Below are 24,083 nucleotides of genomic sequence, written 5' to 3'. Positions count from 1 at the left end.
ACAAACCTTTTAAAATACACAAATACTGTTACGTTATTACTCATTGAATATGTGTGAATTCTGTCTCTTAAACTTACCTGTTAGAAAATGAAGATAATGAGAAAATGGGAATAACTAAGAAAAAGGGAAATATAAGGAGATTACCCTCTACCCCCCCCAAAAAAAATCTGTGGCGTTTGAGCAATTCTGGATGAAAAAGTTCTTACTGAAATCATTGACAAATTGATTTTTAGTAATGTGACTTCCCCATTTTCAGTACAGAAGCAAAATTGACTTTAAGGAATAAAATGAACAATAAAAGGAGAAAAACTTATTCTAGCAGAAGAGAACTGTAAATTTTTTAGATTTTTTTTTTTTACTGTTTTCAAGATAGAGAAGGGAAAATGAGGAATAAATACTGAAAGTACCTTTCTGTAGAGAGTTTGAAGATTTTTGAGTCTCAGAATTTTGTCTGATTCCCATTTCACTTATTCTTCTTGAATTTGAATTCTTCTTGAATTTTTGAGTTTGAAATTGAAGGTGTAGAGCTTTTCTCCTCCATATCTTACCTATGATCTCAGTGTCACTCAGGATGCTTGCAATTGATTCTCGCTTATAAACAACTTTTCTGAGCAACTCTTCTAAGCAAGTAAAATGACTTTATTTTTCAGTGACAGACATTAGAGTTAGAGCCCAATACCTTAATCTTTTAAATCAGTGAGCAGTATGCTATATTTGTGAGCAGCATAAATTAATGGTGCCTTTAGAACACCTGTTCTATTCTTGGGAGGTTTAATTTGTTTCCTGCTAGAGTAATATGTATATTCTTACGAACTAGAAAAGCCATAGAAACTCATCGTTAGTAGACTTTTGAATTTTGGAATTTGAGGTAATTTTTTTCCCCTCTCATCTACCTCCCTCTTCAGGTTGATCTAACATGGGAAGACGCTTTGTTCATGTTTGAATATTTTAAGCCTAAAACTCTTCCGGAATTTGATAGTTACAAAACCAGTACTGTGTCTGCCGATTTGGCCAACCTTTTGAAGAAGACTGCTACAATTGTTCCTCGAACAGACAAGCCTATGCTGAGCCTAGATACCGTATCTGCCTATATTGAAGGAACATGCAGTAAGGTATAATTAATTGCTTTTAAAAAAAAAAATTGAAAGGAGTAAAAATTACTGTTGTTATTTTTATGGTGACTTTGAGATAGTTAGGGGAATGATTTATTCCATGACTCTGGATTTCCTCCAGGTAATTGCATTTAAATGAAATAAGAGTGACACCACCAAAGCTTTTAGTCTTGGAATAGCAAGATGTAATATTGATTAATATGGAGTCAGTATGAGATGTTCATTAGTGTTTGCAAGTGCTCTGTGTATCTGTGGAATACTTTCACTGTCTTCATATTCAATACCTTCATATTCTGTGATGAAAAGGCTACTTTCACTACAAGGAAGGAGCAAGTGTGCAGCTCATTTAATATGAACGTTTTATTTAATATGAACCTTTACTGTTGATTTATTTTCAGGCACCATCTCTCCCGGATGGTGCAGACTATTCTCCACCAGTGGTGACTGAGTTGTACTATCTTCTGGCAGACTATCATTTCAAGAATAAAGAACAGTCTAAGGCCATTAAATTCTACATGCACGACATTTGTATTTGTCCAAACAGGTCAGTATTATTGAATCCCGCTGCACATAATTCATTCTTCTCACTTCTTTCAGTACTGAAAAGCAGACAACAAAAGATGTATTTTCGTTTCAGAAGTTAAAAAAAAAAAAAAAGCCCAAACTAAAAAACCCGCCTGCAATCCGTTATCATAGGTAGATTGTATAATTAAGGGCATCTCTAAAACAATCCAACAAACAAAACAAAAACCAAAACCTAGTGTTCAATATTTGATTGTTTTGAAATAAAACAAAAAAATGAAAGTGGAGGGGGAGGCTAAATTAAAATCAATAATAACTGGGAAGGGCAAGGACCGAAACAATATTTCTCTTTTGCACCTTTTGTTCTTTGTTTTGTCATGTTCATACATGACAAGGAATGAAAAATGTCACTGTTTAATAGCATAAGCTATAGCACAAATAGCATTCTTTAGTGGATTAACTGTTTAGGTTGACCTCTTTCTAAAATTATTGGTCTTGCTACTAGTGAACTACTCGGAGAATACAAGCTCAAGTAAAGTATTTAAGTGATATTTAAACTAAACCAGCTTGTTTCTTGATAATTTACAACTTACTGAAATATCACCAAGATTTAAGCTCTCTCGTCTTAAAAATAAAGCATGTTTTGAGTAAGTCTTCTAAAATGAAGTTAAATAATCTTTAAATTTACTAATTAAAGATTAAATAATTAAAGAACTTAAAAATTAAAGATTAATAAAAATATTAAATTATCTTTACATTTACTGATTATATTTGCATATTAGATGATAGCTATCATTTTAATTCTCCTTGAAGTTGGTAAATCAGAGTCAGTAACAAATACCCTAGTTTGATAGACTTGAGACAAGAAAACTATTTCTAAATCTAGTCACATAACAGAGACAAAAGGGAAGGTGAAGGCACAGAGCAATTTTACGTGTGAAATCTACAGAGGAAATAGCTGTAGTTTAATGTTATTGAATCTTCTAGTCTGGGAACTGTGATTAGCATATTGCTAAAACTCTTGTCTGAAGCCTGATAAGGAAATTACCACCCCCCCTCCATTTTTCTGTAGTTTTCATACTTTAAAACCTAAATTCATAAATAAATGACAGTGGAATGCATTTTTTACTTTAATGGGTGACTTTTTGTTGCTCAGAGGATGTTTTATGTGGTAGCATAGTATTTTTACCCCAGTCATGTGAGATGTTAATTCTTCAAATGTCTGTATTACAGTTCCCCTTCCGTTCCACTCGGGAATCTGACTATTGAGGTCACTTGACCCAGAAATGGGTTTTCAGTTGAAATCAGCAAGAAATTACAAGCAAAAATGTGAGAACATTATGATTATTCCTTTGGTGTTAGAATCATGGTAAAATTGAAAAATTCCAGAGCCATTGACCACAGATGTTAATGTGAGATTATAGAATATGAAAACTACTCTTCACGTTGTATTGTCAGTGATCTAATAAACACAGGACTCGATCCTAAACAGTCACCTCAGTAAGCAATCTATTGTTCATCAGAATTTTCCTACATGAATGCATTTTGGTTTTTGTGATTTTTATATTGGAAAATGATGATGATAAAGACCATTCACACTTCAGTCCAACAATACAAAATGTCATAATGGCTGTCTGCTGGCCTACAGTGTCCTGTTTTTTTGTGGTGTTTAAACCACGACATACAGAAATAAAGCAGTGTTTGGACAGGACAGCATGGTTACTGAGAAAAGAAATCAATGGGAGTGCTACCACGAGAAGCATAGATATGCTATTTTTGCATGGCAAATAAACCTTGTTGTTTCATCTGTTTTTCATGTGTGACAATTACTGGGGACAGTGCTTTATTGGGAAACCATTTTTAATAAAATCTGTATGATTTAGGCTATACAGCCTCTGTTCCACTATGAGGGGCGGAGGAGATGCAGAAATCTGTTTTCAGAGAGCATATGATGAAAGGATGAGAAAGTTGCGGATATAACAAAATGAATCTTGTCTATGCCATTCGTGTAATGTTTAGGGGGAAAATTGTTCATGTGTTATGTCCTTGCTTGCCTAGGTTTGATTCATGGGCTGGCATGGCTCTGGCTCGAGCAAGTCGTATTCAGGACAAGTTGAACTCTAATGAATTGAAAAGTGATGGCCCAATCTGGAAGCACTCTACTCCTGTCTTGAATTGCTTCAAGCGAGCCCTAGAGATTGATGGCTCTAATCTCTCCTTGTGGATAGAATACGGCACCATTTCCTATGCCCTACATTCTTTTGCATCCCGACAACTTAAACAGTGGAAGTCAGAACTCCCCCCTGAAGTTGTGCAGCAGGTGGGATCCGAGAGCAGTATGAAATTTTGAATATTTTAAATGATCTTTTCTAACGTAATAACTTTTTAAATTAAATGTTTACATGCTGTATACCACATATCAGGCTGTATGGTTACTTGTAATATTGGAAATTCTAATATTCACTCGTATAAGCTGCTGGTGTCAAGCAATATTTAAAGGGCTTTTTTCTTTCTTTTTCCTGTGTAAAATTAGTTTGAGCCTGATCTTTGAATTATCTTTCAAAGGTGACACAAAATTATTGTAACCTTCTGGAAAGGGGAATTATATTTACCTTACCTTTCTGTAAATGTCGTACAATGTTTCCAGGAAAAGGTGAAATGTATACATATTTAAATAGTGAAAAGATCAGGAATTACTCTGATATCTGTGTCCATATGTCATCTCTTATATCTAAAGACATCCTCCCCTTTTTCTATGTTTCTGGGCTATTTACTTAAAAAAAGATCAAAATGAGGAGATGATAGAATTTTCATAGAAAAAGTTGTTATAAATTCATTAGCTCTTTATGCATTACAAGGATGAAAAAGTTAGAGTTATTATGAAGTTTATTGCTAAGCCAAAATGAGCAATTCCAAATACTCTCTGATAGTGATAAGAGTTGCTAGGGGAAATGTTTTGTCTGGTTTTTTGGACCAGTAAACTCTATTTCTGATTTAACTATGCTGACTTACTAATATTATGTAGTCCACAGCTGGAAGCAGAATGAAAAAAAGAAGTGCTGCTCCTGAGCGTCTGCTGTAATTTGTAAAAACTTTCAGTGTTTGAACTATAGAGAACAGTATTGGGAACATCCTTTGTTTCCAGGAGAACATATTTACAGCAAGGAGATGGGTCTTGTGTCTGAGCTGCCTATATAACTGTATTAACATTGCACTTCCTATAGACACTTACACAGCATTTGACCTTTTAAGAAGAAAGATGATGTAAGCATGCATATTAAAGGAGAGCAGATGGTTTATTAAATATTATGTTTGAAATGACAGCTAACAATAGAGTTTTCTTTCTGAGGGTTATTACATCCAAGAGCTCCAAAACTAACTACTCAGAAAATGAAGTTATTACATTTTATGCCTTTGATCTATCAAAAGTTTGGTCTTACTGTCTTGCGGTCTCTTGGCTATGAGGGACTTGCTCAAGAATTCCAGGGATAATGCTGGGGTTATTTTGTATTCTCATATAAAAGGTACAATACAGAGCAGCCATCTTAAGTTGTGGATTAAATCAGAATGTTTATTTAGGACGACTTAAATCTTCCTTTTGTCAACTGAATGTACTAGAATAGCATAATTTACTAAGAAAAGCTCTATTGTAATAAAATATAAATTGGAACAATATAAACTCCCTTCCAGGGATATATCTCTTCAGGAATGTGTTTCTCATACATAAAAACCTTATTATTCTCTTCTCCTTACAAAATATTTAGGAAAGGAAAGAGCATGTTACAGTTCTTGAAGTCCAACAAGTGCTTAGGATACTGTTATAACCCAACAATTTAAATTTATAAACTTCTTTTTCAAAGAGAGAAAAATACATTAATGCATCTTTTGACCTAGTTTTTTATGTGACTTTATTGGCAGCTAACCTTAATTTATCCTGCTGGTTTTAATTTATTTGGGGGGGGGGAAATGTATTCTTGCCATATTCAGCTCAAAATTAGATGCATTGCAAGCAAGATAAAAGACATTTCTTCACAAATGATAGAGGTCCGTAGTGGCTCTAGCAGACTTTAGTTGCAGAACAAAACAAATAATTCCTTTTTTCTTTGAAGAGTTAAGATAATTACAACTCTGAAAAAGTGGTAAAATTGCTTTTTGTAGATATGTATATTGGTTTGTTATTTTTCAGATTTGTATTTATATGCATATTCTTACACTTCTGTCTTACTGTTTTGTTCTGGTTATTTGTGTCAGCAGTTACGGGAATGAACAAAAACCTATCCATAAACACATTTTGTGGGCCGTCAGGATGTATTTGATCACTTGGATATGTTCTGTGTCTTTTAGGTTGAAAATGTTTTAAATGATGTACCTTGTTTATGCGCTTTTATATGCAGGAGTGTATTTTTAGAATTTTTCATCCCAGCCACAGTGAATTCATGTATTCTCAACACTTCATTCGATCACAGATGGAAGAGCGTCGAGACAGTATGTTGGAGACAGCCAAATTGTGTTTTACGTCAGCATCTCGCTGTGAGGGAGATGGCGATGAAGAGGAGTGGCTTATTCACTACATGCTGGGAAAGATTGCAGAGAAGCAGAAACAACCTCCCGTTGTCTATCTGCTTCATTACAAACAGGCAGGTCATTACTTGCATGAGGAGGCTGCCCGATATCCAAAGAAGATTCATTACCATAATCCACCAGAACTTGCCATGGAAGCATTGGAGGTAAAAGAAAATTAAATACGTAGGCTTGACAACCTTGTTCTCTACAGATAATGGAATACCAGTTATTATTAGTTCATATTATTAGGCGTATGTATATGGTGCTCTGCATCTGGGAACATTTACAAGACTAACTTGGAGAATAAAATGGAGCCTGTTATTCAGGCTGGTTTTGTTTTAAAGACAGTTTATGTCTACAGTCTCAGTATTGGACAGACAGGCAGAAATTCCACTTCTCGATTTGCTGCACACAGTTCATTAGTCAGTTTTTATCAAAATCAAATGTGCATAGGTTTCACAAGTATCTCATACCTAAGAAAGCATAACTTCATGCCTGAGTTGGAATAGTAGTCCTAACACCTTTGCTTTCACGGTGTTGTCTGGTAAAAATAGTGGATCTAGAATATACCCAGTGGTGACTTGGTTCTGAGGAGACCAGGTCTGCTTTCATTGTTGTATTCCATAGGTTGCAGTTATAAAATTTTTACAGTGTTCAGATCTTGTAATTTACAAGCGACTTTCAAAGGCAGGAAAAGTCCTTTTCAGGTAAGTTTAGGTCACAGATTACTGTCGTTACTAACTCCTGCAGTTTCTACAGAGAAGAGACTATTTATAATAGGTTGCAGAGCGATGAATTCTCTACTGACCAAATGGACTTTGGTGTTTTCTAGGTATACTTTCGACTTCATGCTTCTATTTTGAAACTTGTGGGGAAACCAGACTCTGGAGTAGATGCAGAGATACTAGTTAGTTTCATGAAAGAAGCTTCTGAGGGACCATTTGCCAGGGGTGAGGAGAAGAACACCCCAAAAGTTGCAGAAAAGTGAGTGCTAATTTCCAGGAATATGCTCTGAAAGCATACTTATAAACTACTGTATAATAAGCTATTAAAATGAAGCTGAATGAAATATAAACAAAACAAAGTGATTAGAATCAATTCTAATGTTTGCAGTTTTCAGGTACCGAAATTATATGCCACTCAGGTCTTCTCAATAATTAGCACAATGTAGATGGAAAGGGAACAAAATAGAACAGTTTTGATCTTGTGATCCATTTTGATCTTGTGATCTTGAAGCCACTGTTTTTATTTATTAATAAAATTAATTTTTTTTATCAACTGTTAACAAATGCAAAGCAAAAGGTGTTTATTTTAAAGGATATGAGACTTTAGTCCCCATAATTTGGCTCATTAGCAACTACAAAATAAAGAATGTTTTACTATTGACCAGCAACAAGGGAGGAATATAACCTGTACTAAAAATCCATCATTTAGAATTTGTTAGTAAGATTTGATTACTGTATTGGAAATATTGTAAGAACATGTAGTCTTCTTTTATTCTTTGTATATGTCCCTAGTATGTTAACACTTCTTTTTTTTCCTTGCCCCTCCCAGGGAAAAAGCTTGCATGATTGATGAAGACTCTCACTCTTCAGCTGGAACAGTGCCGGGCCCTGGGACTTCCCTCCCCTCATCCTCCGGTCCAGGTCTGACATCCCCACCTTACACAGCCACTCCAGTTGACCACGATTACGTCAAATGTAAAAAACCCCGTCAGCAGGCAACGCCGGACGGTACAGTCCCTGTTCTCAATACTGGCAGCACAGGGAGGTGCTCTAATCATGGGGGGTTTGACCAGGAATGATCAAACTGCTCATTTCCAGGAGGGTGATGGGTCTGTGGTAACACGGGCAATATTGAAGCTCATTACCTTTATAAATTCAGTGCTTTAAATAGAATCAATGTACAGTCAGAGCTTTAAATACAAAATTCCACGTTGTCACCTGCCACCATTGGCACCTGTCACTTAGTCAAAATGGGAATGTCGATAGGAGGAGTATGTAGCTGACTGAATTTTCAGTGATTGGTTTTTTTTTATAATTTTTTTTTCTCCAGAGCTAAATGTCTGTCTGAGCTTATTAGGAAAGATGTGGGTCTGGTCTTTAGAAGACTGGACACTGTTTCACTGCCTGTGTGAAACGACCAGGTGAAGATTTGAACTGTGGATGAAACAAGACAAATTGTTAAAAAGGCAAAACAAAACAGTATTATCCTTTTTTGAAGGAGGCAGGTGGCAACTATTTTGAATATATTGTGTTTCAGCACGAAGTGATTTGCATGACAGTCCAGTAGACTTCATCTTTTAATTTTTCTTTTTCATTTACAATGACTGGTTAGCAGCTCATCTCTATAGAATATAAAGTGATGTAATAAATAATTGGCTTATAAATGCAGAAGGTAGGGTGGTTTCACATTGTTATTGAAGATTTTGCAATATACATATATATTGGAAATTAATTTAAGTAACCTGACATTATTATTTGGCTAGGAATTTTATTCCGATTCTGCTCTTCTGGCCATTTGTTAATCCATATGGATCTATGTGTGTCAGCACTCAAGGAGGAGTAAAATATCTGCAACATATAGCTTAGTGTTGGTAGAATGTGGCAGACCCCACAGAAATGCTCTTCTTGATATGATTTTATTTCTGGAGGGTGGGCTGCTTCCTATTGTCATTTTCTGAAGAACGGTAATTTGTAAATAACTTTGTTGACACAAACGTTCATATGTCTGGAAACTCTGCAAGGTGAATTTATTCCTTTTCCCCAACAAATAATTCTTGATGAAACTGATAGAAGATCCTTCATCTCTTTCACTAAATTGAATAGAGAAATGTTCATTTTATCCATGCTTACATTTCAATAAGGAGTAATTCATTGGACTGGTTTGATATCATATGTAGTGTGTTAGTGTGAATGGGTTATATAGTGATCAGGGTCTTATATTAGCCTTTTGATGTCTTTTGACACAGCAAACACAGAAGGGAGCAAATATTTAAATATTTCCTAAGTAATATTCCCTATGAGAAGCAGTTCTGCCTAAGACTACATCTGCTTAGGTCCTGAAGACTGTTGAAATGTTCCCAGGAGACACATAAGTTAGATAAATACTCCAATATGTGTCATTAGTACATTCACTCAAAGTAAGATATTATGGACTGTGGCATGGTAATTGCCCGATGGGAGCAAAGTTGGCTGCTTAGCAAAGGAATGTCTACCTTTGCCAGGGCTGAAGTAGCAGTTCTTTGGTCTGCTAGCTTAGCCTAGCTAGGACTAATCTTAGCTGCTGTCAAAGAAATTCAAAATGTCAGCTGCTGAAAGAGCGGAGTTAGGGTGATCTTTAGGAAGGCTGTGTGTAACCATGACAAGTAGAATTGCAAAGTACTGCATCATTCATAATGTTTTGTAAGTTGCTGGCACAACTAAACTCTGCATACAGCATATTGAAGAGGCCCAGAAAACTGAAATATTTGCCTTGGGGCTGTTACAGATGGAAGGAGAGCTAACAGGCTGAGCAATGCTTAGAAGTCTTCCACTTTTATATTATTACATATACTGTGCTCCTCTGCATGCATTTGCATTTTACTTGTATTAAAATACATACTTTTGAAGTAAAATGCTCTTGACATCTTACACATAATCACATCACTGAGGAAAACTGGTGCCTGCATTTCCATTGTACCATTCCTAAAAATAGCAAGAAAATTTCCATCATTTGACTACTCTTTAGATTGATGGTTTTTACCATTCTGAAACTGTCTATGTTGTTGTTCACAGAATGAATATTTGGACCTAAATTCAGCCTAGATATTTATTCTTTATGAGGCCTGACAGTACTCTTATTTACTCTTACTCTTGTATTGATATTGTTGATCATATATGACATAAACAAAATAAGAGCATTATAAAGAGTCTTACCTATACAGTTCTCTTCCTATGTTACCACAAGCAAACATGCTAGTTGGGATCCCTGTGATTGCTGACCTGTGAGATCTCTTTTGACCATTTTTGGGTGCTAGGCTTCAAGAAAACATGACCTGTGAGGAAAAAGAGAAGGAATTGGGATGGTTCGTCTAGGGATGAGAAGACTAAGGAGAGACATGACAGCAGTGTAACCTAAATAGTGTCAAAGGCTGTACAAAGAGTTAGAGGCAAAAACCCAGGATTTCCATGTTCATGGGAGACAGAACAGAAGGTATTAGAGTTAAATTGCATTTTCAATCTGGACATTAGAAAATAGTGTTAGAGTAGCATTAGGAAATACTATTTAGCAAAAAAAAAAGTGAAACACCCTGATACGTTCCTGGGGATAGTATAATACTGCAACGCTTCAGCACTGGAAGTCTTGAAAAAGTGGCAATACGGCCATCTGCCAGGAATTGTGGAGATGTAATTTATCCTGATGGAGAAAGGAATGGACTAGATGAACTCCTGCGGTTCCTTCTAAGCTCTATTTTTTCTATGAAGTTTGTTGTTTGTGGGGTTTCTGGTTTGTTTCTTTTTTCTTTTTTTAACAAGATATCCCACAATGTGCCTTCTAGTGCAGCCGATCTCATTACAAGCAGGAGAGAATTACTGTACAGACAGATGTCTTTTCTTGAAAATATTGGGACTCTGATCTTCAGGCATTCATCTGTAGATAGGTACAGTTCTGAGGGCAAACTTATCTCAGATACATTATATTTAAATGTGGTGGTGTAGTTCTGTAGCTCTCCAGCACGTTTTGCTGGTGGAAAAAGAAGACCAGGATATGCAGAAATCACTGTTAAAGTTGAGAGCATTGAAAAGCTTTATATCCAGTGAATGCTGGTGATAACTAGTTTAAGTCATATATTTAATGGAAATGGGAGAAAGGAACCAGTAAATATAGGTTGTAAAGGAACTAAACTACTTTTTCCTCGTGGCAGCTGCTAGCATATATCTCCTTCAAGGAGACAGAAGTATTGCTGAGTGGCAGCTGTTATTTGCTGGCTGACTAGCTGCTGTCATGTGTGTAAAATGGACAGCTTCCTTTCTCTTTTCTTGTCCTTCCTTTCAGCAACATCTTTTCCTTCCTTCTGTAAATCCTGTCTTTCCTGTCGTCACCCCTGCCTATTGCTGTTTTATAACCCTTCAGAATGAAAACTTGCATTTGATAGTAGAAGCCTGAGGGTGTAGACTCTTTTTATTTTCCAAGAGCAAAGTAAGAAACAAGAAAAAACAGGAACTCAGCGGGGACCAAGACTATCCTTACCTGAGATGTCATCATATTTACACAGCTAAATGGGCAGTGTTATATACCAAAACAGACATGCTCATTGTCCTCCTTTATACAGGCTGGATGTATGTAGTCATTAAAGACCAATCGCAGTACAGACTTCAAGCAGTTTAAATTTACCTAAATTTTGTGCTAAGCATTAAAGTTAGTTCAGAAAGCAGTAAAAGTATTAAAATCAAAAAAATAAATCTGAATGAGAAATTTGTTTCCCAAAAAGTGGACTAGGAGATTGTTGTGAGGTCTTGTTTGTTGTAATATGCCTTTGTTGTGTGGATACTCAATTCCGTATTATTGTGGTGGTATGCAGATGATGTATTCAGTATCCATTGCTACTGCAGTGTTAAAATGTCATATTGTTTAAGTCTTCATCCACGTCATGTAGTATGTTGTGTGTAGTTAGACCTAATCGTCCTTTTTTGTGTTTGTCTTTGCCTGATTGCTTTTGCAACCAATATTGCCCGTGCTGCCTCTAACCTTTATACAAATCTCTGTTTCCCAGGCATTCTCTTCCTGCTTTTACCTGTCACGGCTTGCTTTTAGTAATTGGCAAAACCTGCATGATAAACTCACTGGGAAAGGCTACTTGCTTCATGCTGTTGGAGAAGTCTCACTTCATAGTTTATTGGTCTGTAATTCTGCAAATGTTATGAAGATGCACAGTTTTTTGTAAATGGGGGTTCTCAACATCCTGATGAGACAAAGGTGATCTCTGAGAAACTTTTTGTACCAGGTTGTCACTCATGCCAAAGTGAAATAAGCTTCTAAGATGGAGTGGATACTTCTGTGCATAAAGAGTGTCCACATTGCATTTTGGAACATTAAAATCTTACCCTTCAAAATTCTTTCTCTCCAGCAGTTTAAAATGAAATCTTTCGGTCTGCAGTACATATCCTTTTCTGGCATGTGGTACTGGATGTTCATGGGGACTGCATACCGGACTACATGAATAATGAATCAGATCCAGTTTATTGCAGTATGCTCCATTTTTGCCTTTCCCCAATTTAACCTCTCTCTGATTTGTAAAAGTATCACACTGACTTTTAGTGTGAGATTATGTAAAAAGGATTTGACTAAATAAATGGAACATCGATGAGATACTCTGTTGTTCTGCGCTTGAAAACAGAAGAACAGCAATATAGGACTGCAAGTTACCAAAACACATTCAGTGTTCAGTGCAGCCAGACAAAACATGGACTCTCATCTTTGACTCATATTATAAGAGAACTCCCTTTAAACATTCAGAGGACTTGCTGTCCTCAAGAAATTAATCTGCTCCCATGCAAATCTCTGCAGTTCTTTTGTTTTTAATAATGTGCAAGTGCCTTCTGATACAGAGCTGAATGTTGTCTTCCGTTATGGGTGGAATCTGTTTCCAGAATGAGAATTGTGTGATACATCATGTTTCTGACTAAAGACCAATAAAGAAAAATGCTCATACATACAAGTAAAGAGAAGAGGGGAGATACGGTGCCAGGCAGGCAGGACAAAGAGAGAGAGTCTATACATCCGCAGCCTGTGAACAACCCACCTTTATGGCATGAGACAAGATTATTTTTGTTAATAATATATAGTTAGTTATTCACAAGCTCTGAACTGTGCAGCAGGATTCTTCTTTACTGTAAATTGAGTTAGCATATGTATATAGCTCTTTAGAAAAGCTTTCTGTGCCACTCGTTTCTGATTTTTGACTTGTAGCTGATTGTTTATCACATTTCAGATACCTTCTTGTAATAACTGGGCATACATTTTCCTTCAGATATTTAAGACAGAAAAAGATATTATTCAGAAAAAGTGAGTTATACCCTGTTGGCTCTCTGAGCCTGTTATCTACCCCCACGTGCAGGTGTTTGAGAGGTCTTCTTCTCCCTTCTTTTAATTTCCGAAAAGTTTCAAAGAATGGAGGGCAGACAACACGAATACTGAGCTGCATAGTAATTAATTGACAAAGGCGGAATACCTCATTCATATTGGTACTTCAGCTCCCCTGAGAATAAATTATGTAAGCTTGTACCATGAGAGATGTTACCTGGTCAGCATACGTAGCAGTAAGATCTCTGTCATTAGGATTGTACGTCTGCTAGTTCAGGTCACTTACTTATAACACATCACTGTCTCTTCTCTTCCCTCCTTCAGCCCTGTGAGTGGACACAGTTGAGGCAATGACGCTTACAACATATGGTCCACAGGGCTCATGGTGCATATGGTAGAATGCTGGCACAGGGTAATGGCTAGTGAAATATTGAGCCTTTTTTCCCTCTTGCATTTTTAAATTAAATACTCATTTAGATTCCCCAAAGTGTAACACAACTTTTTACTGTTAATTGGTAGGCATGCAGGTGTTGTGCCTGAATGCTAATGGAGCAAAGTGATAAAGGCTTTTTCTGGTATGGAGGAATAGCGTGGAATAGGGAAGTGTGGAAGTCAACCCAGCAAACCTATTTTGTTAAGGATAAAATTAATTTTAAAATGCTCTTAAGCATAGAATTAAGTCAAATAGACTACAGATAGTTTTCTAATATCTAAGACAGATGTGTTCCAGTAATGATAGCTACTTAGTTATCCAAGTGACTGGCAGGATCTCGCTGTGATAGAATAAAGCTCTTGGCAGTACAGGTGAACACACAAGTTCTTTTTTCCCAATGACATCTTTCCAATCATAATTAATAATTTTTTACTAATGTCTTGGAAAGTTTACAAGATTCTTCCTTTTGACCTTTTCACATCTTCTGTCCAGAGCTGCTCTTTTTCACTTGTTGACAGAGTAGGTGATATAGTCTGACATAGAAATCACTGAAATATCACAAGTTGAATACATTATGAGGAATGAGTTTAAAAAAAAAAAGTAATTTTTCTCTCAAGTGCCATTTTCTTAATCTTTAGAAATAAACATGAAATACTTAACTTTATATCAAATAGAGATTTCAGTTTGTTAGGTTGTTTGAAATCTTCGTAAAACTTAGGAGTGATGCAACAGAGTAATTAAACGAAATATAATAATATCAAAGAGAGAATCTGGTATCGTATTTTTAATAGGAATTTTGTTGCAGTCGTTTTTGCACAATTTAGTAGACCTTCTTCTCTATTCTCTTCATTTCCACTACAGATAATAATTTTGGGACATTAGTAGCCAGGTGTATTTTTGTCTTCGCTTTTGAAATAATAGGAAACTTTACAGGAAGGGACCTCAAAAGAGTATTTAGTCCTTGATTTATCATTTGCTTATAACTTTAGCGTTTTAGAAAAGCTTGCCTTATTGCTATTGCCAGATGGGGGAACTAAGAAAATACCTTAGGTAAACAAAATATTAAAACCAGTAATTTTGTAACTCTTAAATTACACTGAGTTGCATTAAATTGTCTTTAATTATAGCAGAAATTATTAGAAAGCACTGATGTTCTCCTTGGATTTGCATCTTTGAAAAGGACAGGTATCTATAGCATTTGGGAATTTGGAATTAATTCTCACGTGTCACGGACTGCAGTGGTGTAAGATCTGTAGGCTGAGTAACACTAATGACTGTCTCAACTACGGTCAACTCTTATCAGATGAAGGAAAAGCAATGAATGTAAAAATATATGCTGTGTGTCTGTCTAGTATATATATAAGATATATTTGTGAGTTAGGCTAGAAGAGCATAGTACTTTCATGTATGAAAAACATGTAGATTTTTTTTTAAAAAGCAGAGTTAGGATGTGACTTGGTGCAATTGCCGCAAGTTCTGCATTACATAGTGCAGCATTTAGGTATTGACAGTGGTTTTTTGTTATATTAAGGTATATCTTGGGTAACCTAAAATGATAGCTATTTGTCTACCTGTCCTTGAAAACCTCCAGTGATTCCATAGGTTGTCTATGCAATTTTTTAACTATATGTAACAATTAAGCTAGAGATTAGGGGGAAAAAAAAAGGCAATTTTTTTGCTGCAATTAAAACCTATTGCCTCTTGCTCTGTACTTAGTGAATATGAAGAGCAATTACTGTATTTTTATTTTGGTTAATCGTATGTATTTGGAAATTCTCCCTCATCTTCTTGAAGATAAATAAGTCCAATTCTCCCAATGTTTTTCTTATATGCCATCTCATTAATGTCTCATCATTTTTTCTTCTCTCCTCTAAATTCATTCTAGTTAGTGTATTTTTTAAAATGTGGGTCCCAAATACAGACACTGTAATTAAGCTTAATTTTCATTAGTGCTCAGTAGAACAGGAAGATTCTTATGTATTTTTTCTGTGAAGTTACTGATTATACATTCAAGGGTGATAGTTTGCTGAATTGCTTTTACAATAGCATGACATTTTGGCCATTTTTGGTTTGAGAATTACTAATTCTTTACAAGCACATGTGAATATATGTGCTTGGATACAAACACATTTTCTACTACTGATCTTGTTATCTTTTAGGTGCTTATAAATGGATTGATTTATTTATGCTCAAATAATTCTGTGAAAAATGAAGGCCGGTTGGCTAATAGCTTTGACCTTTTATCCTTTGTAAAGATAGGTACTACACTTTGTTTTCCATTCCCTGGAACTTTACCCATCCTCTGTGACTTCTGGGAAATTAATACTAATAACTGGTGGTTGCTGCAAATTTCTGAAATACTGCAGTGTTTTTCATCAGGCCCACTTAGTTTGAAAGCATCTACTGCATTCAAGAAGTATCTAAAATAATAGGAAGTTGTCTCAGTAGTAGTCTTCCTCTGTTTTTCAGTGATTAAGGAGCCCAATGTTAATATCATTAAAATTTTTTTTTTAGTAAGAGTTAATCTATTGAAAGAAAAGGAGAATGAACATACATACCTAGACCTAGCTAGCTAATTGTAAGGAGGTATTTACATTTGTTCCCCATAGGGAAAAGCTTCCCTGTCATGCATACATTTGAAATATAACATGCTAAATCATTGTCTATCTTTGCATGCTGAGAAGTTAGTGCAATTTCCTAGTGAACTGATATCACTCTCACGTATTGGTCTAGCAGTTCTTGATTTACATTCTAATGCTTCATCTGTCATAACCCACACTTAAGAACTGATCTCCAGGCTTATGGCAACATTTGGAAATTTGCAATTTTTTTTTCTTCCCTAGATAAGTAATTCAGCCTCTTTGCCACAGGTGCAGAAACTTCCTTTAAAAAAAATATCAAGGGAGCTACTGTAAATGTTTTTCCTGATGCCAACTGGAAGTTCAATAGTATCCATTTGTACCACAGAAGGTTATTAAAGCTTTGTAAATGAGTCATTTAAAGCTTGACTGACCTCTCTTCAGAATCCTTCTCTTCCCATTCTTTATAATTATATTCCTTCTGTATTAAACTTGCAATCATTAACCAACTATATAACTTCCAATTAGGAAGCAAATACTGTTCCCCCATTCTTTTTCAAGATACATTTTTATTAAGATTTGTTCACTGAAAGGGAAGGTTTTCTTTGTGTGATAGTGAAAAGCCTACGAAGTGCATCAAATTTGGTTTAAATTTGTTGGAATCCTAATAAGCAGAACCTGATCTGCAAGCTGAAGGTCTGCAGAGGGATTTATCTTGATAAAATAAATTCATAGGAGGCCCTTAGCTCTCTCCTGAACAAGTGCAATTCGGATGGAACAGAAGAAATTTAATTAAATTATCAGCTCATCTCAAAGCAAGGTCTTTTGCTTTTTAAATTTTCTTTCTTGATGTTATCAAGAAAATTAATGAATAAGAATGCAGTGGAACTACCTAGACAATGGATGTAACATGCCTCTTGGTTAAGCTATTCCTGTATCTTAAGCAGAAACTAGAAATTAATTTTTTGGGCTATAGATTTAGAGAGAATTGCCTGTATTGGAATTTTTTGTTGGACACTGAATTATGTTGGCACATTATTACAGAAAAATGCCAATTTCCTATCTCTGTTAGAATATGCATGCATCTTTCTGCTGGAGGTACTAAGCTGCATTTTTTAGGCATGCAGGGTTGCTTCTGATAACCCTTGATGTGGAAGAACTTGGGTTATATCAGGCAGATTTCAGACCTGGCTGGAGGGTTTTCACTTGCCTGTTTGTTCTGAGGGTGTGAATTTTATCCCCCACGATAAAGTCATGATCCTGTACAACTTCTCCTGTGCTGTAACAGCTATGAGCAGATTAACACCTTAGTTGTGACTGTAATGTAGTCAGCAGCCAACGTACCCTGCTCCACTCTGTCAAGGCGAAGTCACTTCTCCTATTCTTCTGTCTACTGCCTTCAAGCCCAAAAGATTTCCTGTCTATCTTAGACCTAGTTCTTTGATGGATTGTTTATTTGCTGTATCAAATCACCTTTCAGAACATTTGGTGTACAGCATCTAAGACCTGCAGGATAGATGGCATCAGTGATCACTTGTGTAAGTCTTTGCCCTCTAATGGTACTGATTTTTCTGTCCTTCATGAGTGATTTTTACCAGTATTGTGGTTCATGGTATTTTCTTGTCAATTGAGCTTTGCTTGTGTCAAACTCAAAATTATACTGGGTGCTTTTCAAAGTAAATGGCACAGTAAACTTGGGAAATTTTATAGGACCATAATAGCTGAAATATTGTGTCCTCAGCCTAACTGCTTTCCAAAGTTGAGCATCATTGCTTTTGAATCAAATTCCAGGATTATATTCTAGGAAGAAATGTGGTGGGGCAGGGAGCTCTCTATTACATTAGTTTTAAATAATACCTAGAGAAAGAAGACTGGGGTTTTAATTTCTTAGCACAAAGAGGTGAGATGAAAATGATAAGTTGAAGTAGACAACTTAAAAGAAAATAAATACCTTTTAGACAACAGAATTGGTGGTTGTTAAGGTTCCTGTATTGAACTTGTAAGAGGTTTGCAGAGTGGCTGCAGTTTTATGTTGCTGTTACTAAGATGCAAGTAACAGCTTGATGAGTATGAAATGGTACATTCCTTCTTTCTCTCTTTTGCAGAGAGGAGTCAGGATAGCACTGCAGCAGTGCTGTCTGACTCCAGTTCCACACAGGATATGTTTAATGAGCCTGCCAGTTCTCAAGACAGCCTGAGGAAGACTTACACAGAGAAGAGGATTTCTACTACCTGTGTTGATACACTGGTGCCCAGCAAAGAGACCCTGGGATCTACAGAGGAAAAGAGTATGCCTGATTTAATAGATAATGTCAGCTGGTACATTCTCATTAAAATGTTTCTTCTGGCATGCAGAAGCACTGAAATATGCTGCACTGTGACTGAGAATTTTAATAAGGCATTACTGCTGCATGTATGTGTGTAGCTTAAAATTGGAACTGTGCTTTGCTTATGTGGCCATCATCCCAATTTGTACTACCTGTTAAACCTTACAAGGAGAAGAATAATGATACACAGCTGTCTGTGGGGGCCCTTTTAGGGCTTGCCTTCTTTTAGGTTATTATTTACTCTTTCTTCAATGTTTCAAATCTCCAAATAATTTAAGGAATAGTTATTTGAAGATAATCTCAAACAAACATTTTTTTCTTTTCCCCAGGTATAGATGCTCTTTTTGTTCTGGCCCAGTAGCAACTCGATATTCAGTATATAGAAGAGCACAAGCAGGGGAATTTGATGTTTTACTCCATTGGATACTTTATTTCAGTGGAGAAGTGGAATTGCTCTCTACCAAACTTTTCCATATATAATAGTACTAGATGTTCTGTATTCCATTGGAAAAATTATTTCAAAATCCATTAGCTGGAATTTCCATTTGTCTGATGTTTGTACAGTTGTATGTGACAGTAGATAGAGGCTGAACTTCAGTAGGGAAAGACAAACAAAACCAATGTATAAATTTTGCCCACCTTTCCGGGTTGTGGAACCAGAATGTGGTACATTACTGCCATTTATTAGAACAAATGTTGTATTTTTCCATAGAACTATCTGTAGAGTAAAATTATAATGGATACATAGATTGTCCAAGCAAATTTTGAAAAATTTCTGTTCTGGAAAACATGTTTGACTCAAAGTTCAGCCTTATTGGAGAAAAAGTTAAGGAGCAGCTTCATATTTGAGGATGAAGTATACTTTATTCTATCTCTAGCCTGCTAGGAGATAAGATCTAATGTAAGAGGCTCTTTATCTTAGCAAAGACAAAGACACAGTAAATTTCCATGACTAAAAAATCAAAGTTAAAAAATTAATCAGCATGTAGCATGCATGTTTTCAGCAGTAATGACTACCTAACAGGAAACGTGGAAGCTGCCACTGTCACAGATTTTTTCTGAAGTAAGATTTGGTATCCTTGAAGAAAAGATGGGTCAAATGAACTATGAGTTATCAAGTTAATTGCAAAAATATTTGGATGGAATTGTAGGTCCTACATTATCCAGAAGGCCAGGATAATGTAGCTGCTGGTAATCATTCTATCTGAGCCTAAATTGTGTTCTTCTAGGTATATTGTTAAGAATAATACATTTCACTTGGCAGAATGGCTTTAATTTTCTGTTCCTTCTTCCTTTCTTTGCAATAGAATTTTACTGAATTTAACTTTTATTTTGTTGTGTCGTCCCCTCCCCCCCCCCATCTTCCAACAGTATATAAAATCCTGCATTGTGTAAGGTGTGCTGAATTCTTAATATTGCTCAGGGAAAAACCCAAATGGAGAGATCAGTGTGTGGCTCTGTTTGTTAATGAGCTGAAGGTTACTTGTTTATTAAACATCAGGAATAGTCATAATTTTTTCAGGAACCGCTCAATAATTCTGTCTATGCTTTAATGAAGAAAAGGATTACCATTTGTTGTATTTAATTTTTGTCATTTTGTATATTTCATTTGCCATTTTGTAATTTTCATTGTCACTTTTGTCTTGGCTTAATGTTCCAGTTGCAGGAAAGTCAGAAGAGCTGCTGGAGAGCTCAGAATCTTACCATCCTGCTGAGCCTACTGGCCAAAAAATTCTGGCGGATCCTCAGTCTGCTTCTGGCAATCCCCTCAAAGCTGCAATCCCCCCACCCTCACAGTGGGACTGCAAAAAGAAAGCTGAACTTTGTGGAGATGCATCTGAATTTCCTCATGGTCTTCCAGCAGACCTTGAGGAACAGCGGAAGTTCCTGACAGAGCAGTGTATTGCCTCCTTCTGTTTGTGTCTCAGCCGCTTTCCCCAGCACTACAAGAGCCTCTACAGATTGGCATATCTGTACACATACAGTAAAACACACAAGGTGAGCAGACCACTGATACAATAGCTAACTAGCTGTATTTATTGCCCGCATAAACAAACTGTATTGTCATTTGTACTAATTCAGAAGTCTCAGTGTTAAAATATAGCAGGTAAGTTTGTTTAACGCAGTTTGGATTGGAACTATGGTTTGGGAAGTCTTCAGCCCCTAGATTGTCTGGAGATAAGATCTAATCTTTATCCTAGCAAAGACAAAGACACAGTAAACTTCCATGACTAAAAATCAAAGTTAAAAAAATTAATCAGGCCAGTTGAGTTGAAAATTTCTTTTTTTTATTACTGAACTAAGTAATTGTTTGTCATTCAGCAGAGAATTACCTTTTAGATATTACATAAATTAAGATGTTCTTGTAAAAATGACAGCAATTATTTATTTTACTAAGTGGACGGAAAAGCGACTTGGAAGCAGAAATTCATCAGTATTGGTGTAAACCCATCATGTGACACAGACAGACTTTCTGGGTATCTCGGGTCTTTGTCTGTAGAATGAAAGTTTTCCTACTGTCAGAGCATAGAGGTCATCTTGAGTAAAACAAAATTATTTGCTTTAGAAACCACTGAGTGAAAGTCAGTCAGAGATCCTACTGCTCACGAGCCGGTGATTTTGGATTAAACGGGAATAACAATGTCTTGGTGACTTTAATAGTATCAGTTCCTATTTGAGGTGAGGGCAAAATAACTTGCTTCCTCCAGCATGATGACCCTTGCATAATAAAATTATCATAATAAAATTAATTTCAAAAGCATTCTGCTATGAATTATTGTTTCAGTTTTAAAATTATGTCATTCTTTATTTTACTTATTATAATCCTTTGTCTTTCTGAAGTATCAGTTAGTAAAACGTGTATGAATAGTAGGTTGAAATTACCAGTTATTTCACTAATTGTCATAATCAAGATTTGAACTCACAGATTTTGTATTTGGAAGTCTTGTTATGTCATATGCTGCTCTGCATGGCTTCTTGAATTCTCTTCCCCACCAGTACTGAAGCTTGTGTGAATAATAGGGAAGGGAATGTAATGGAAACAAATCATACCCCTTGCCTCATAGGAGAAAACATATTAACAGTACTGCTGCGAATTGAGCAGTAGCATGTCTTAGCAATCTACTGAAAGATGATGAATATTCCATTTGGCTGTACAGTGATTATCCAGAAACATATTACCATTTTTTTAAAGATAGCTTGTTTTGAAAACATTCTTATGCTGTTTGTATGTGACAGTTGTTAATTTTTCTATGGAGCTAATCATTAATAGGAGCCATAGATTCCTGCAATCTGTCATTACTGTTGCTGACAAATGATTTTGTATCAACATTCAACAAAAAAGGCTGCATGTTTTCAATTTATTGGTTCAAATAGCATGTCCTTGCCTGAGGAACTACTTGCAAAATATTTTATTCTTTTTTTTTTCCTGATGAAGCCTTCTCTTTTGCTTTTTGTACCTCTCTTCCTATATAAATATCAACTTAGTGATTTGTAATGTTTTTCTGTATGAAATATGCATTGTTGTCTAAACCCATCTCCTCCTGGAACTCAGAAAAATTGAATCCTGCCTGTTTGAGCCTAGTAGTTACCAGGTTGGCTTCAACTAGCATTGTTGGGGTTTACTGTCCTTTTTTATTACTTCTCTGCATAACAAACAACTACTCAACACTGCAAAAAAAAAATCTTCCTACTGATACATGTATACTACATACTTTCATGAGATTGTCATTTTCTTTCTTTGATGACTCATTCAGGTTCTTTTGTAGAGCAATGTCAAATGTCTGTGTTTTAATGGTATACTAATGTGTCTTTAGTGGGAGTTACACTCCTGAACAAATTTAAAAGACAAAATGCATCTATGCATTTTCAGCAATAACTGGAGTAAGAAGTATGCTTAGATATACTGATGATAAGCCTGATTTAAAAAATGAGATTAATTACATCGGGTTGAGTTACTGTGGGGGCAGAGTGGATTATTGGTAAATTTTAGAAAGCTGAAATTAATTTTTAAATGCATATAACCCATCTTGGAAAATTCAGCATTTATGTACCAGTGCCAGGAATTTGTATGAAGAATTTAGACTGATGGCCAAAATTCATGGTTGGCTGGGAAAGGAGAGGATTGGCAGGTCTCCATAGTGCATAGAAAAACAAGTTTTCCATATGCAATCTGTTTTCCCCCATTTTACAGTATTGCTGGTTTTGCTGTTGCGAGATTAGTAAAAATAGTTGTTGAGTGCTTTTTTTAACATCCTTTTTAAAATCTTTCAACATTTTGTTTGGCTATGCGTTCTGTTTTTTTTCCCCCCTGCAAAATCCTGCTTACTATTTGGAGGCTATTTCTCTTTGTTTTATTCTGTTGTCAGAGCAAATTTGTACATAGCTGTTTTTTGTTGGAATAAATGTGCAGGAAAGTAAGGATGAATTTTCAGAAGTTACTTATTGCCAGTTTGGGCAGTAGTTTTAGTTTCCCATTCACCTTGTCTCTGTCTTGAAGTCCTCATCCATTGTGATCACAAATCCTTGAGATTTTTACCTCCAAAATTAGTGTTGGCACAGTTTGGAAGGAGAAGATAGGACTTGGCTAGATTCTGTTCATCAGTATAACTAAAAAGTTTTGTGAAAACTATTTGCCGTATGGTCTTTATGGATCAGTATGTAGAACTGGTCTGATACTCTGCAACCAGCAGATTGACAGGAAATAAAAATATTTACTTATATGCCTTTTTATCTCGAAATAAAAAATACTCTGTCAATCCCAGAAGATTCTGCTCACAAATATTGTTTGTATGACTTAGGTTTTTTAAGTTTGTATCTTATATTATGTCCGTTATTAACAGAGCCCTTAATGGGGAAATTAATGTCAGGTATAATGTAATGTCAGTAGCATGACAATTTAGTCAAACTAGGCATAATACATTACAAGATTATATATATGCAGGTTTAATATGTACTTAGAGACAGGCATATTCTGTAAGCATAATAGATGTAAGCATTTCAAGGAGCAACAGTTTGGTAATAACAGTTAATTCAAAAGGCTACACTTCAAGGTCAATAGTCTTTTTATTTTGGTTTTATTTGATGTAGTAGCACTAAGGGTTTTTTGAGATAAAGCCTTCTAACAGACTATAAAAGAAAATAGAGGGAAGGATTAAGGTGTAGTAGGATGTTTTGGACACCTCTCAACAACACTTTATGGAGTTTCCAAGTTAGGTAAAGATGACTTCTGACACCATTGAGTTAAGGGGTATCCATCTCGGGTAACTCAGATTTCCACTTGGTTGACTATAAGAGATTTTCCTTTTCCACTGTAACAATGCTGGTAAACTTTTTTGCAAGTTATTGTACCCTGTCAGTCATCTTGTCTTTGAATCTTGGGGTGATGAAGATGTGGGAGGCAACAGCTGAACTGGAAAGAGTACTTCATAATTGCCCTGAGTCAGACAGCTAAATCCAGCATTTCAAACTGGCAAGCAGTGTG

At 35.8% G+C, this 24,083-nt stretch overlaps 1 protein-coding gene across 9 annotated transcripts in view; it reads left to right on the top strand.

The window, feature by feature from the left end:
• CABIN1 (calcineurin binding protein 1) overlaps positions 1-24,083 on the top strand; it is a 121,216-nt gene that overhangs the window by 27,417 nt on the left and 69,716 nt on the right. For 4 of the 9 annotated variants that reach the window (XM_075167908.1, XM_075167912.1, XM_075167907.1 and 1 more), the window contains 8 exons: positions 906-1,112; positions 1,511-1,656; positions 3,693-3,954; positions 6,029-6,361; positions 7,030-7,181; positions 7,752-7,930; positions 18,380-18,562; positions 20,262-20,599. In XM_075167908.1, coding sequence (XP_075024009.1) covers positions 906-1,112; positions 1,511-1,656; positions 3,693-3,954; positions 6,029-6,361; positions 7,030-7,181; positions 7,752-7,930; positions 18,380-18,562; positions 20,262-20,599 — 1,800 coding nt within the window. The remainder of the gene's footprint in view (positions 1-905; positions 1,113-1,510; positions 1,657-3,692; positions 3,955-6,028; positions 6,362-7,029; positions 7,182-7,751; positions 7,931-18,379; positions 18,563-20,261; positions 20,600-24,083) is intronic. The other 5 variants (XM_075167914.1, XM_075167911.1, XM_075167913.1 and 2 more) reach the window with 3 other exon arrangements.

Source organism: Calonectris borealis, chromosome 18 (genome assembly GCF_964195595.1).
Source record: "Calonectris borealis chromosome 18, bCalBor7.hap1.2, whole genome shotgun sequence".
NCBI classification, from domain to species: Eukaryota; Metazoa; Chordata; class Aves; order Procellariiformes; family Procellariidae; genus Calonectris; species Calonectris borealis.
The sequence above is the reverse complement of the archived record's forward strand: the minus strand, read 5'-3'. Positions and strand labels throughout refer to the sequence as shown.